Below are 16,361 nucleotides of genomic sequence, written 5' to 3'. Positions count from 1 at the left end.
TGATGTCATTGAGAATGCAGGTTTGCCATGGAAGAGGTTTGTTGGAATAATAACCAATGGAGCGCCATTGATGACAGGGAGGAAAAATAGACTGGTGGCACTTGTTCAAAAAAAACTTGAAGAGGAGGGTGTAGAGAAGGCCATTATTCTTCACTGCATTATATCCATCAGCAGGCCCTTTGCAGTAAATGTCTGCCATGTGACAATGTGATGTCTGTTGTTGTAAAATGTATCAACCAAATCAGATCCAGGGGCTAAAGCACAGGAGGTTCTGTGCTTTTTTTAGAGGAAATGGAGTCAGAATATGGAGATGTGCTCTATTTCACTGAGATACTTTGGCTCAGCAGGGGAAATGTCCTGAAAAGATTTTTTGAGTTGAGAGAAGTAGTGAAAGCCTTCGTGGAAAAGGATGGGAATACTGTTTCTGAGTTGAGTGATCACAAATGGCTCATGGACTCAGCTTTTCTTGTTGACATCACACATAAGCTGAATGTACTAAACAAGATGTTACAAGGCCCGGGGCAGCTTACACTGCTGCCTATGACAACGTGAGAGCATTCTCCACAAAACTTGTATTATGGAAATCCCAGCTCTCTCAGACAAACCTTTGCCATTTCCCAGCATGCAAGGAACTTGTGGATGAAGGCATACCATTCAGTGGTGAGAAATATGTTCATGCTATTTTTAAGCTAGAGAAGGAATTTGATCACAGATTTACAGACTTCAAAAAGCACAGAGCCACTTTCCAAATTTTTGTGGACCCCTTTTCCTTTGATGTGCAAGATGGCCCTCCTGTGCTTCAAATGGAGCTCATTGACCTACAATGTAACTCTGATCTCAAAGCCAAGTTCAGGGAGATTAGTGGAAAAGCAGACATACATGGACAATTTTGGAGAGAATTGCCCCCCACCCCCAGCTTCCCTGAGCTTTCCCGAATGTTCAAGCACACCATGTGCCTTTTTGGGAGCACATATTTGTGTGAAAAGTTATTCTCCATATTGAACTTCAATAAGTCAAAGTACAGGTCTAGACTTAATGATGATCATCTTCAAGCTATACTGAGGGTCTCAACTGCTTACTCTCTAAAGCCAAATGTGGTTCAGATTTGTGAGAAGCGATGTCAAGTCTCTGGCAGCAAGGAATAGGCAAAGATGCCATGTTCAGAAGAACTGTTCGTATCTTCACTCAATGTTCTATTCGTGTTCAGAAGAAATAATTAAAACTGTTAATAATGACCTTTGAGGACTTTTTTTTGTGAAATCCCTTATGCGGCCCTGCCTCACCCCAACTTTGCCTCCTGCAGCCCCCAGGTAAATTGAGTTTGAGACCCCTGTCCTTGAGGGAACCAATCTCAGCCATCTTGAAATGGCTACAATAAACTACTTCCAAAGTACTTCCAAAGGGTTTTCTGAAAGATTTAATCTGTTCCCCATTCCCACTGTTTACGTGGAGTTTAACAATACAAAAAGCATAAATGAATTCTTCAAATAATGGAACTGGAGGCCTCAGAGGCAGATTGTTGAGAACAGGGGAGAAGGTTCTTCAGTGGTCAGATAGAGAATCAGAATACTGTCACATGACCAAATGATGTTTCCTGTCCCACCATCACTCCTAAACTAAAGAAGAAACTACCTCCATGATATTTCCCCTAGATGCCTAATCACCTTCACTCAGACATAACACATTCAAAAGGAAAACCCTAGGAAATCTTCAGTCTTTGAGTGAGGTTGAACCAGTTTCCACTGCCACTTACTGAACAATGAGGCTCCTTTCCCACTGGTAGGTGGTGGCTGACTGTCATTTCGATCTGCATTTCAGTTCTACAGATGAGCTAACTGGACCTTAGTTGAGTTGTGTTCATTCCTCTATACCTGAGATATTCGCTTTTCACCTTTTAAGCAGGTAGGCATATGAGGAGCAGGAAGTGAGGGAAAGGTTGGCCATCAGTTCTCGGGAAGCAATGAAACCAGCTTAGTGTAACCGAAAGCACTATGTCTGGATTCACTCACTCAATGAACAAGGACACTGAGACTCAATTAAGACATTTCCAACTGGTGCAAACAGTGACTCAGAAGTCAATGCAGGAGATGGGGAACTTCAGCAGAAATAAAAAGTTGTGAAAAGGTCAAGAAAGCCCACCAGAAACTTCAGGCTCCTATGTAAAAATGCCCTGATTAAACCTTATATCCACAGAAAACTCTGGGCCAAGGCAATTTGAAGAATACTGATATATTATACATACACACACATACTCTCTCTCTCTCTCCCTCCCTCTCCCTCCCACTCTCTCCCTCTCCCTCCCTCTTCCTCCCTCTCCTCTCTCTCTCTCTCTCTCTCTCTCTCTCTCTCTCTCTCTCTCTCTCTCTCTCTCTCTCTCTCTCTCTCTCTCTCTCTCTCTCTCTCTCTCTCTCTCTCCCCCTCTCTCTCAAAGCCATTCAGAGCTGCCCCTTCTGGAGAAGCCCATGTTGTCTCTTGAATACATTATTTTTGCTCTTTCCTTCCTCATAATATTTGAATAAAACTCTTCTTATCTCAGTGTTCATCTTCTCCTGAAGTTCTTTTCTGTGAGGGAAATGAAAAGCCCAGATAAAACTGACTTTCCGTCCTGCAAAGAGCAAATCCTTGCTCCAATCTGGTTTCCCCTAGATCTTCTGAGAAATTGGGTAACAGGGGTCAGTTTCCATGCGGAGCAGAACAAGTGAAACATGGGTGCAGTTTGATGACAGCCTCGTGGGTCTGGTGAGACCATTATTGGCACATTCCCCAAAAAATCTAAATTTATTTACTTTCTTCTTGCAATTATCTCTTAAAAGCACTAAGTACTGCAAATGCTGATGTATCTCAAATGCAGATTGTGAGATTGCATTTCTATAAATAACTCTAGTCTTCAGATAACCACTTTTGGTATTTTAAATCGGGGCTTCCTGACTTTTTATATTCAAAATATTTTGCCTGAGAAATGCAAGATAGTGTGGCTGAGTGTTGCCATAAACACCTCAGATTCATTACGCATATGCTTATGTTTTGTCTTGTTTTGATCTAGTTTTTAGTTTGGGGACCACACCCGGCAGTGCTCAGAGAACCATATGTGGTGGGGATCAAATCGGGGCCAGCTGCATGCAAGGTGAGTACCTTAACCCCCCCTTACTAACTCTCGGGCCCTCACATATTTATTTTAAAATTTCAGTGATTGCACAGTCAGAAGCCTTGACTGCCACCAAACTTTTTGTGAGCTCTACATTCAGTTATGAGTTATAAGGACACAGGTATTAAATAATAGTTTAAGAGTTAGGTTTTAAATAGATAATAGAAAAGTATAAATATATACGTGTGTATATACACACAAACATAAATATCTTCAAAGAATACCTCTTGAGTAGTATAGAATTGTCATTCTTTTGGCTTTTAGCCATAAAAACTAATTTTGACTAGTTTAAAGGAAAGTGGGCATTTACTGTAAGAAATATATCAGTAAATTTAGAAATTCTTAAAACGTTGAAAAATCAAGCTTAGAATAGACAGGTATCTGATTTATCATCCCATCAACCCTGCTTTCAATGAGTGAAAGGCAATTTCCCAAAAAGAAATTGGATCGCTAATAGAAAAGGGAAATATGCTGAGCAAGCAGATTTAAAGCGAGGTGCACACAGCTTACTGTCATCATTCCAGGAAAAATCTTAGGATTTAGCATGTGCATGGAATCTGAAGTTCTCTGGTAAAAGACAAAACAAGATAACATCTAACATCATTAGAGAAATAGGATTTTGTTTCAGCAGCTCCAGTACTCTTAACATTTCCTAGTCCCCTGAAACCAATCTCCAACGGTCCGATATCAGTTTCAGTGTATTTGAAACATCAGCAATATTTTAATTTTATAGACTAAAGGACTGTATGAACAGTGATCATTATCCCAGCTCTGTTCCAAGGGTGCTTGATTCTCACAATTGAGCCCCGTGACAGTACATGATGAAGTGCTGCTGTCACAGTTATTTACAAAACATCTGAAGGACCAAGACGAGGTCTTTTGTGCCAAGGGTGCAAGAAAATTCACTGGAGTGGTAAAAATGAAAAAGAACGAATTAAGAAGTTTATCATATATACATTGCCAATACTACTTAAAGATTTAAGCAATTAACTTTTCAAGTAGGTCAAGAATTTAAATTTTCACTTTTTGGTCCTGCAAAATGATGGGTCTATGATCTGCTGTCTTTTTACTAAATAGGAAGATTGAGCTGCAAGAGAAATAGTTAACCTTGTATCATTAAAAATCACTGTCTCTTGTCACTCTATCAAATTACAAAGAGGATTCGTATTCATCATCATTGAAGCAGTCTAGCAAAGTTCCCCTGAAAAGATGCCCTGCATAAGACCAAGACCCCATTCCAAAGGCCTGGCAAGCTGGGACAGTCCTTGCTAAGAGAAGGACTTGTAGCAGGAGCTTTTTAGGCCCTGCTGCTGCTCCATTCTGCCCCGTATAGGTCCTTCCTCGAACTGACCTTGGCATCCCACCCTTGCAGAGCAAGACTAACACTTTAAGCCACGGGTCCTCAAACTATGGCCGGCAAGCCACATGCAACCCGCTAAGGACATTTATCCAGCCTGCTGGATGTTTTTGCTGCAGCTGCCTGTTCTGCTTAGTGGCCAACTGGTCCCGAGCCCACAGTACACATGTAAGGGATGTGTGAAGACTCTTCGACTCCCCTCCCTGTCTCTGACACCTCCTCTAGTCTCGGGCAAAGGTCCTCAAACTATAGTCCACCAAAAGCAGAACCATAGTTTGTTAAGTAAATTTGCTAAGTTTGGTAAGTTTGTTCATTTCACTTTTTTTTTTCACTTTAAATATCATATTTATTCCTGTTTTAGTTTTGTTACTTCAAAATAAGATATGTGCAGTGTGCATAGAACTTTGTTCATAATTGTTTTTGTTGTTTGTTTGTATGTTTGTTTGTTTTTACTATAGTCTGGCTCTCCAACGATCAACAGTGAACTGGTGCCTGTTTAAAAAAAGTTTGAAGTGAACAGGGGTGGAGGGAGGACAACATTGGTGGTGGGAATGTCCCTGATTCAATGTCACTATGTACCTAAAATATTTCTGTGAAAGATTTGTAATCCACTTTGGTCAAAAAAAAAAAAAAAAAAAGTTTGAGGTGGGCTGGAGAGATAGTGCAGCAGTAGGGCATTTGCCTTGCACACGGCTGACCCAGGAAGGACCTCTGTTCGATCCCAAGCGTCCCATCAGCCAGGATCCCCATGATCCCCAAGCCAGGAGTGATTTCTGAGCTCATAGCCAGGAGCCCTGAGCGTCACCAGGTGTGGCCCAAAAAACAAAAAAATAAAATAATAAAATAAAAAGTTTGAGGAGCTCTACTTTATGCCTTTGCCACTCAAATTCCTAATACTAGCCACACAATTAACTATCCAGGACAGGTTTAAATTACTTTATGTCTGTTTTATTATATTTCAGTAATTTGATTCAGAGCATTTCATAGTTGATCCAAATTACTCTATGTATTTGTCTTTTTGAAGATGTCTTTTTGGCTTAGAACATTTTATCTGCTTTATTTCTTCATTAAACTTCCTTTGCTCTTACTAAATTTGTCTCACTCTTTATAAATTTATTTTTGTTGTTGTTGTTTATTGTTTTTGCTTTCTCCATACCCTGCAATATTCAAGGATTACTCCTGGCTCTGTGCTCAGAAATTTCTCCAGGAAGTCAAGGACCATATGGGATATCAGGGATAGAATCTAGGTCGGCCACATACAAGGCAAATGGCCCTACCTGCTGTGCGATTGTTCTGACCGGATACTATTAGTAAATTATTTTACCACCTCATGGATCAGACCCAGCAGGCCCCAGTTTGAGCACTTCTAAACAACCCTTCAATGATTAGATTTCTTAAAGAAACCTTAAAGTCTCCTGTGAATTTGTTCAAGACAACCTGTGTATAGATTAAACTCTTTACATGAAATTACATATGACTAATATCCCGAGATATTTTTAATATAGGGTGTGTATGAGTTTACATTTGAACTAATTATATTTTTCTAACTCAAACAAAATTATCAAGTTTTTCCAACCTTAAAGCCACTAGTTTTAAGTGTTTTCTGGTAGTCAACACTGCCACCCAATGGCCAGTGCTAAAATCGAAAATCAAAACACTGAGAAGGTAGGAGCCAAGAAGCAGCAGGTAGTCAAGTTCAATTGATTTTCTATTTTTAAATATTTTAAATGTTTCAAATAATTTACATAATCCAGTGGACTAGCAACCTTCCAAAACATCTCTACTTGAATGCCCTCTATCCAAGCAAACTAAGACACTCCTCATTCATTCATTCATTCAAGGGTTTTAAATGAGAGTCCCAACTGCAAATCAGGTATTACAGTGGCTGCTGAGGACGCAAAGGTGGCCACAATCTAATCAACTCCACTTCAGAGAATTTAGAGTTGGCAATCAAAATATACAATAACCTATCTATCAGTCCTGCACTGACCTGCCCCTTTCTCTGCAATTAATTTTGATGGGGGGCCCTCCCAAGTGGTGCTCAGGGAGGCTGGATGACACCCCCCACCCTAGCAATTCTCAGCCAACCTGGGCTGCAAGGTCAACACACAGCTCCAAAGAAGTCTCAATTTTTGGGACTTGCCACCAAGTGGCAAGTGACAGGTGACAGGTGGCCTCCAGGATACCATCCTAAAACATAACGCTCAGAGGAGCTTATGGCACCAGAGAATAAACAAAGCCAGCTGCAAACAAGGCAAGTGCCTTAACCCCTGTACTACATCTCTGGTCCCTGCTTTCCCATCATTTTTTAAGTCATTCAGTATCTTTTTACATTAGTAGTGCACAGATTTAAAGAACCAAAATAAATATCTTAAGCTAAATATAATTTTTATCTTAAACATTCTGGACAAACATACAAGGGTTACTGGTTACTTTAGCTACTATCGTTTACTAGCCATTGGGGAACATTTTAATGACCTGATCGTTACACAATGTCCTTCATTCATCCACTCACCCAAACTTCACACAGGAGCCATGGCAGCTGCATGCATGGCTACCAGGAAGGCTGGTCATGGGCTGAGCTGAAGACAGTGAATCCTATTCCTAGCATGAAGAAATAAATATTGAGCTAACACTCCCTCTCCATCAGCTACACTTTTCTACTCAAGTAAGCCAGAACTGCTTAGCAATGGCAACCACAGTCTTCCAGTGATTCTGATGATGATCCTATGTTGGATATGAAGACACCCAGGAAATAAACAAGCTTAGCTGGAATTGATAGTCGAAAAATGAGGCAGATAAAGTTCTGGGCTCTTAATTTCTAAATTACTTGAATGCTAGTACACAAGGGGAATGCCCTGTGGATGGAAGTCCTGTATTCAGTCTTTTATCTGTCATCTCTCCCCCCAGTAAAACCGTCTTCAGAGATTGGATCTTTTCTTCCTTTTTCCTCAAACTTCCCCTTATAAAATGTAAAACCCCTTAGGCTTAGTTAGCATTAGATAGAAAGTTGTCTGTTATCTGCTTTTCTTCCCATGTTGATTATTCCTGAGGAAAAAAATATCCTACATAGAGTATAGGCAGGACTCCCAGTACACTAAATTTGAAGCCCCCTGGCCCCTTGCTTTTCTGTCTTGTTTTCTTAATCCCCCTTGGCACTCCTCCTTCAGACTTTTCACCTAAGGCTGGACTCCAACAATCCTGAAATTACAGAAAATGGGTAAATCTGATATCAATCTGATTAGTGGGTATATCACACCATGGAGTCAGCTTTGAAAATCAAGCTTTTTCTGAAGTTCTTACATTGAAATATGAATTTAATGGGTTGTGCTTTGATTTTGATGACTTAAAAAAATAATCTTGAGTCAGAGCAGTAGAACAATGCACGGGGCATTTGCCAGTGAACCTAAGTATGATCCTGGGCATCCTCAAAGTCCCTTAAGCCCACCAGGAGTGATCCCTAAGCACAGGAACCCTAAGCTAGGAGTTAACCCTGAGCAGTGGAATGTAACACCCCAAACAAACAAACAAACAAACAGAAATTCTGGTCCAATGAGATATCTAAGGGCTAAGGTACTTGTCTTGCATGTGGCTGACCCAGGTTTGATTCTAGCATCTGAGCCTTGCCAGGAACAATCCCTAAGAGTAGAGTCAGGAGTAAGCTCTAAACATCACCGGATATGGCCCAGTAACTAAAACCAAACAAAATTCTGAGCCCATGTGATAATGCAGGGGTTAAGGCATGTAGCCTGACACTGCCTAAGGTTCCCAGGGTACCAGCAGGAGCAATCCCTAAGCACAATCATGAGTAAGTTCTGAGCACTGCTGAGTGTGGCCTCAAAACAAAACAAGTCTTCATCTATTCCAGTATTTGGAAGCCATCTTAAAAAAACTGTGTTTTTCAAAGCTGCCTTTTCCCCCATATATTCGGCCTAAGTTTTATAAGTGAAAAATGTCACAGAAGATGACCACATGGGTCCCTGCCATTTGATCTTTTTTATTTTTTGCTTATTTTTTTTAATTTGGGAGCCTCACCCAGTTGTACTCAAGAATTACTCCTGGCTCTGCACTCAGAAATTACTCCTGGCAGGCATGGAGGAAGGAGGGGAATATGGGATGCCAAATATCAAACCTGGGTCAGCCCCGTGCAAGGTGAATGCCCTACCAGCTATGCTATCACTCTGGCCCACCATTTTGTCATTTTTTAATATGCACAGACCATTATTTCTGACTGATACACTGACACATAACTGAACATTTCTCAAGTACTTGTCAAGGTTGCACCTAGCCCTTTCTATAGTCTAGAATTTCAACTTTTTAAGGATTTTTTTAGGGTAGGGGGAATTCTTTATCTTAGGGTTTTTTTTGTTGTTGTTGGTTGGTTGGTTGATTTGGGGGCAGGGAGAGAAGAGAATTTGAAGCACACCCAGTGAGCTTACAGGTTTCTCCTAACTTTGCATTCAGTAATTATTCCTGGTAGTGCTCGAGAGATAATATGGAATGCCAGGGACTGAATATGCATGGGGCATATGCAAGGCAAATACTCTACCCTAGGAACTCTAGTTTTGTTCTAAGATCACACTTCGTGCTGGTGATGAACTACTCTCAGCTTTGGTGCTCAGAAGCACTCCTGGTAGTGCTCAGGGGTCCATAAGATGTGGGGGATCAAACCCAAGCCTCCCACTTACTAAGCATAAACTCTTGTCATTGGAACCATTTCCCCTGCCTGTTTCTGGATTTAGCAGTGCTTTCTATGGGCAAAGGGGAAAGGTGACTTTAATGGTGCTTTGCCATACTGCCTTAAAATAGATTTCCACATAATTTGGAAAAATGCCTCAAGCAGTAAAAAGGTGAAAACGGCTGGTTAGAAAAGACAGACCTTGTGGATAAAGTTATGAGAGAGGAGTGAGTCCAGAGTCAGCTGAGCATATGTCTTAGGAGATACAACAGAGAAAAACAAGTGTAGAAGAACGAGACAGGACCACTAGCTCTAAAGAAATGTCACATGGAAATCAAAAAAATTAAAAGTTAGCCTTTAAAAAAAAAGAAAAGAAAAAGCATAATACCTTTTGGCATATGAGCATAAAGCCTATCAGCAGAAAATAAGCAACATGAAACATCCATATATATGGAGGTTACAACAATCTGTAGATGTGTTGTATTTAAGCTAAAGGATCCAGTTCCAAATAATTCACTGAGCAATAACTGCCAGACTTTGAAATTCATAAAGTGGTTTCCCCAGCTTTCACTTTCAAGTACCTCTAGCTCTTTGATGATTTCTCCCGACGTCCTAGAAAAAAATCTTAGAAAAAATTCTCGCGTCTTATTCCTCCCTGCTTTCCCTCAATGCTTCCTCCCACCTTCCTTCCGCAAACTATAACCTCCTTAACTACAGAATTAGGAGTCAGTTGTGACCTGCAAAAAGAAACAAGCTGTACAACTACTGTCTTCAAAGAAGCACATTAATCTCTCACCAAACATTCGAACCTTAAAATAGTCACATCAATTCAGAAACAGTTTCTTTAATTATTCAGAGTTAATCCTGGTATAAAACGTCTTAGTTCTGTAAATTGCATAATTTACAAATTGTTTCCCCCATTATTCTAATTTTTTAAAAATATATATGCACATGTATATATCAAATAAAGATATCATTTGAGACATCTATATTGTAATAATCCAGAAAACAAACTTTCAAAGTACTAAAAAAAGATTTTCTTCCAAAAAAGGAAAGAAATATTTATCAAGAATGATAGACAAATGCAACTCTTGGCTCTCCAGACCTTTGAGAATGAAACTAACATCAGTTGAAGACAAGTCTAGAAAAAAAAAAAAAACAGTTATAATATACTTCTATTTCTCACGGCTTAATTTAAATGTGTTCTTAATGTGCCATTCTCTCCACAGGGGATAAAAAAACATTAGATTCCAGGCTGGAATTCAAGAAAAAGTATCTCATGACACTTTTTAAAAGAAAAAATATCACAAATTATTACAAATAGCCACTTAACTAAATGTAAGCCCCATAATTAAAGAATGCTAAAAATTTGCATTTGTTATAGTGATAACACATAGCCATATAAACTCAATACAGTATTACTGACATTTCATGGGAATGGAGAATCAAAGTATTTAATGACTAACAAAGCAGGTGAAAAGAACAGAATGTATACAAAACCTAAAATAAACCCTCTCAATAGCCCCTTTGCATTCCTAAGTAACACTTTTTTAAAGTCCCACAGTAATAATGAATACAATCATATAAAAAGCACATTGGCTTTGGATTTTAGACAAGCAATAGAACTATATTGTATGAAAATAAATCATTACCATGTAACTACAAATAATGTATTTTTTTCGTTTGTTTTTGTTTTTTTGGGCCACACCCGGTGGTGCTTTGGGGTTACTCCTGGCTATCTGCTCAGAAATAGCTCCTGGCAGGTACGGGGGACCATATTGGACACCGGGATTCGAACCAACCACCTTAGGTCCTGCATCGGCTGCCTGCAAGGCAAATGCCGCTGTGCTATCTCTCCAGTCCCATAATGTATTTCTTAAGTCAAAGTTCCCTTACAGCAAAACTTCTAGTAGTTTTGCACAAAGTAAAGTCTCCATATGCAAATATAATTAGCACAAAGTTCTAGATGGTTAAGTATATAGGTTGCTTGTCTTATCTCTTTAATTCCACAAAAATAAAAGTATATTATTCTTACCAAGTATATAAAATATCTTAATGGAGTCTATAATTAATCTTGAGTGAAATTTATTAAAATTATTTACAAAATCCTCTTCAAAAGTCTTATTCAGGCAATAAGCAGTTGAAACATTGTTTTAAATGCTTTTACATATACTACAACTTCTTCTCAAAAAAAAAACAAAAAAAAAACAAAAAAAAAAACCAACACAAGAGGGCAGTCTTTTCCTAAGAAAAAAGTTTAACCTACTTGCAAGAGAAGCATGTATATTTTATGCTGCTTAAGTTATCAATTAGAAGTCAAATTTGAATGTGCCTCACGCTAAATCAGTCCTTAAATCATTGGTAAAAAAATGTTTCTATTGTCAGAATGTCACACAATTTACAGATCTGCACATAACATTCCACTTAGTTCTCAACACTGCCTAGACAAAAAGTCTTGCCAATTCTATTTGTGAAAACACAAACTACTCAGTTGATCATTAAGCTGTGCATCAGCAAAATCAAATAGATTTAGTCCATGAGCTTTGAGCATGCAAACTGCAATAAAACACGAGTCTAAGAACCTGCGACTGCCAGAAGCTATGACACCTCCCAGGCTTACCCTGCCAGCTGTCATTGCAGACACACAGTTTTTCTCCGGTGAGGTCACAGTAGCCGTGATCAGGGCTGCCGCAGTTGGCTTTACAGTATGGGATATCACAAGCTTCGCCCTTCCAGTATTTGTCGCACTCACAATATACCTGACTTGGAACCGAGGTACTCGTTGTACACTTCCCATGGCCAGAGCAATTGTTTGGACAAGAATTAATTCTGTAAAAAAATAATTCATATCTCTTCAAAACTGAAATAATTGGAAAAAATAAAGCATTTTGGTTGATACGTTATAAATTTTGGTTTTTATGTTACACCTTAGAGTTGTGTTAAATGCAATTTCACAGTGTGATTTGAAGCCTTTCTGGGTACCTTTTTATCCCTAATGTAATTCTGTTCTATTCCTTTGTAACTAGCCTTATTCATTTAATGAATTAACTCTGCTAACAAATTCTCTGTACTTAAAGGGACTAGAAACTCAATAATAGCTTCTGAATTTACACAGTTCCAAGCCTTGTGTTGTATAAAGATTTGATTATTCAAATATTTGAATATATAATTTACACACAAAAAAAATCAAACCCACAAATACCTGAAGCCACATGAAAGATATGACTTAATTATGTAATGCCTAACTAGGATTCTACCTGCCCCAACTCACTGTGTCTAGACAGCAAAACTTACCAAGTTTTTCTAGATAAAAGGCCCTGTAACATGAAGCAAATTGTGGATAAGGCATTTGCCTTGAATGTGGCCAACCCGGCTTTGAACTACAGCATTCCTTATGATCTTCTGAGAGAGCCAGGAATAATCCCTGAGTGCAGAGCCAGGAGTAAGCCTGGAACATCACACCAGGTGTGGCACAAAAAAACAAACAACTAGAAAAAAGCCCCATGTAATAACAGATTCTACTCTATATTTATTCTTTCTTGTCAACAAATGAGATAAATAAGTTCTACAACCAAGTCAAGGCTAGGATATTGTACACCTGACAGAACATTCTCTGGCTATCTTTGGAAACCTTCCTTAAAGAAGGAAGGGAATCCATCCAGTTTCTTGGTATCATCCCTGTGAGAGCAAAGTCTTCATTTCACTCAGACCGAAATAAACAGTGCCAGACATGCCATAAATTCTCAATGAAAAGCTTTCTTCTTGCACAAGAGACAGTGATATAACTACTTACCTTATCTCTTACGTCTCAATTTCCTCATGTGTAACATGTGCGGGGGGGGTGGGGGAGGGGGAGAATATCCACTAAACAGGGTTGTTGTGAAGAGAATTAAAGAATAGGATATGAATATAAAGCAGCCAGTCTAGTTTCTTGGAGGCATAAAAACTATAATAATTGAGCTCACTTCAAACGTCTATGGCCATTCAAAACAATTTGCATCATTTTTCACCCAAGCCTAACTTAGTCACCTACATGCTCAGACTTACAAGTTAGGCTAATACATATGGACCATATTCTCAGGATGTTATTAAAATGTTATGTTACTTAGGACAAGAGCTTATTTTAAAGTTTAACTCACTAGCTTGCTTCTCATTAAAAAAAAAAAGGCACTTTTTTTTTGGTTTTTGGGTCACACCCGGCAGCGCTCAGGGGTTACTCCTGGCTATATGCTCAGAAATCGCTCCTGGCAGGCTAGGGGGACCATATGGGATGCTGGGATTCAAATCACTGACCTTCTGCATGCAAGGCAAACGCCTTGCCTCCATGCTATCTCTCCAGCCCAAGGCACTTAATTTTTAAAATGAACTCTGAAGACCAATTTTAAGAATCAGTAATACTATGAACATTTTTTGAAAATACTTACGAGTAAAAAATGTTGAAACCAGTTAGATTATATGCAGCATCACTAAAAAAATGTAACAGTGCATAGCCGGATGTTGTGACAACTTCGGGCACAGTTTCGTTCCCTCGGGTTTCAGGGACAATCAGGCCACTGGAAGAAAGCAAAGCCAAGCTGGTTGGGTACATTCACGGGCAGGAAGAACTAGCAATCACAAAGAAAGTCTCAAACTGGGCAACTAGAAAGGATCGAGCCAGCATCAGTTACCTAGCATTTCTCCCTCAATTCTCTCTGTTCCCCTCACAACCAGCACTGACCAGGACACCACATGGCTTTTCCTGCAATCACCTGCAGGTCTCCCTCCTGTGCCGCTTCCTGTCTGTAAAGTGCATGGGGTGGTCTTTAATTCAGCTCATCTACAAAGCTTCACTTACAACAACCCCAAGACTTGAACAAATCATCTTACCCCGTTAAAGTCCCTTTACCCCTGCATGTTCTAAGTTTCGCTAAAGCCATAGGGAAGCCTCCAAACCATGTATGCAGCCACAGTGACATTCTAGTTCTGTCTCCATCATTCCAGCACACACGTCTAACACACACGTTGGCCTTCTCTCAGCGCCCCAACTGCAAACGATTCTAGTGACTTAGAATTTGGCCTGCCTAGATACTTTACTAAAAGATGACTCCCAAGAGATAGCATGACTCATCTAACCCCTATAAATACTCAAAGAAACTAACTTTGTGGAGCCAAAAAAAAAAAAAAAATACACACACAAAGCAAGAGTAAGCTAGATACAGATACTTCTTCATGAGGGGGGAGTACTATTTTCATCCACTTAGACTTACTTTATTTAATCTGTGAAAACAAAATCTGGAAGGAAAAAAAGGGTATCTGGCCAAAGAAAAGCACTCAAAATAATACATTGTAATATAATGTCATTATACCACAAAGCATAGTACTCAAAATACTGTGATCACAGGGTATAAAACCATTAGCAAAAAAATCATTAGCATAGTATAAGCCAAATATTACATAGCATTTACATAAGCAAAATGCTACATAATATCTTACATAATCAAAATACTATGTAACATTAGAGTGTTATTAGACTGTGTTAATACTCCAATGCTGCATAGTATTTTGATTATTACATAGTATATTTGAGTATTAACAATACATTACATATATTTCAGCATGTAAATACAGTATGATGATATTTCAGGGACCGTTATCTCAAAATAGTCAGCTCCTTTAAATACTGTCAAAATTACATTCAGTTTGTACCACTAAGAACTCAATTCTCTCATTCGAACCATATTGCCAAAACAAAAGGCCATAGTATTATAATCAAATAATCCTCCAAACACACTTAAAACTCAAAACACTTAAAACACTTAAAAAAATCATCAATTTTTTGATGCTTAAATGACAAGTGCTAGTTATACGGCTGCAGAAATAACCTTTTCAAGGGTTTCAAGTACATCAAGCAAGACCCTGCAACACAACTATAACAGTGCTCCAATGCTACAACAACCATTAATCTAAACCTAAAGAAAGATGTCAGTAGAATTTCAATGCCACATCAGTCTTAGTTGCACATTCATGAGGTTATAGCAAAATACATAGATGGTTACACAGAATGTTTCCAAGTCTTAATGATAGAGACAATCAATCTCTCTGAAACAGATGAAAAGATGTTTGCTGGCTAATGTGTTTTAAAAGCAATAAATGAGATGGTTTCTCATTTTTGCATAATATACCAGGCAATTTGGACCAAACAATCCTCCTGCTGAAGCCAACTTGAAAAGAAAATGATAAACGATATTAAAAAAAATAAAAACATTGGCTTACTGGAACCCGAGAATCAGTAATATGGTGAGCCCAGGTATCTGGGCCAATGACATGAATTTCAGAGTTTGAAGTGAGGTTTGAAAGGGGAAGAGAGTGGGCTATTTTACACAACCAGGAAAACTAAAAGTGGCACCTAGAGGGCTGTTGACCTGAGAACCCAAAGTCTACGGATAATAGTCAAACAGTAAAAGACCTCCAGAGATTTGTATTACAGCCTGGAATCACTTCAGTTACAGGATTTGACCTCACCTGACTGGATGGTTAGTGTGCCCGTAATCTGCAGGATGCAGAAATTTCCAGTTACTACTGTTGGTGATTTACAAACACATGAATCTCTAGAACACAGTAAAAAAAGTAATCCTCTCCATTCCACAATACACACCACATTCTCATAGATCAAATAAAGTTCATTTCCTCTGTGGTATTCAAGAAAACATTACTAATTAAGGGATCAAGGAATTATTTTTAAAAATCCGGATTCGTAAATGACAATCACTTACAAGGTAAGCAATTCTGAGCCTCTCACAAATCCTCTATGTGTCTGAAATCTTTAGTTCTGAAATAGTAAGAACAATAACTAAAGGATCACCATGATTGCTAAATGAGTTTGCAGATATAAAGAAGTTATGACAAGCATTCAGTCAATGGTTACAGATTATCATTTATTGTAACCTGGCTCCTAACTGCCTATAGAAAATAAGCATTTTCTATCATCAAGTTGAGGAAAATGACTTGCTATTTTTCCAAAATATAATTTCCCATAATCTGTCTATGGCTTTATACATGGATTTTTCTCTACCAAGAAAGTCATTGGAGCAAATTGCATGCTATTGACCTGGGTTCGATCCCCAACATCCCATATGGTCCCCATGTCTGCGAAGTGTGGTTCCTAAATGCAGAGCCAGGAAATATCCCTGAGCATTGGCAGG

General features: G+C 38.9%; 1 protein-coding gene across 2 annotated transcripts in view; it reads right to left on the bottom strand.

Moving 5' to 3' along the window:
• ATRNL1 (attractin like 1) overlaps positions 1 to 16,361 on the bottom strand; it is a 733,758-nt gene that overhangs the window by 673,490 nt on the left and 43,907 nt on the right. For both annotated transcript variants that reach the window (XM_049764403.1, XM_049764404.1), the window contains exons 4-5: positions 13,605 to 13,733; positions 11,801 to 12,009 (exon numbers count right to left, since the gene is read on the bottom strand). In XM_049764403.1, coding sequence (XP_049620360.1) covers positions 11,801 to 12,009; positions 13,605 to 13,733 — 338 coding nt within the window. The remainder of the gene's footprint in view (positions 1 to 11,800; positions 12,010 to 13,604; positions 13,734 to 16,361) is intronic.

Source organism: Suncus etruscus, chromosome 17 (assembly GCF_024139225.1).
Source record: "Suncus etruscus isolate mSunEtr1 chromosome 17, mSunEtr1.pri.cur, whole genome shotgun sequence".
Taxonomy (NCBI): domain Eukaryota; kingdom Metazoa; phylum Chordata; class Mammalia; order Eulipotyphla; family Soricidae; genus Suncus; species Suncus etruscus.
The sequence above is the reverse complement of the archived record's forward strand: the minus strand, read 5'-3'. Positions and strand labels throughout refer to the sequence as shown.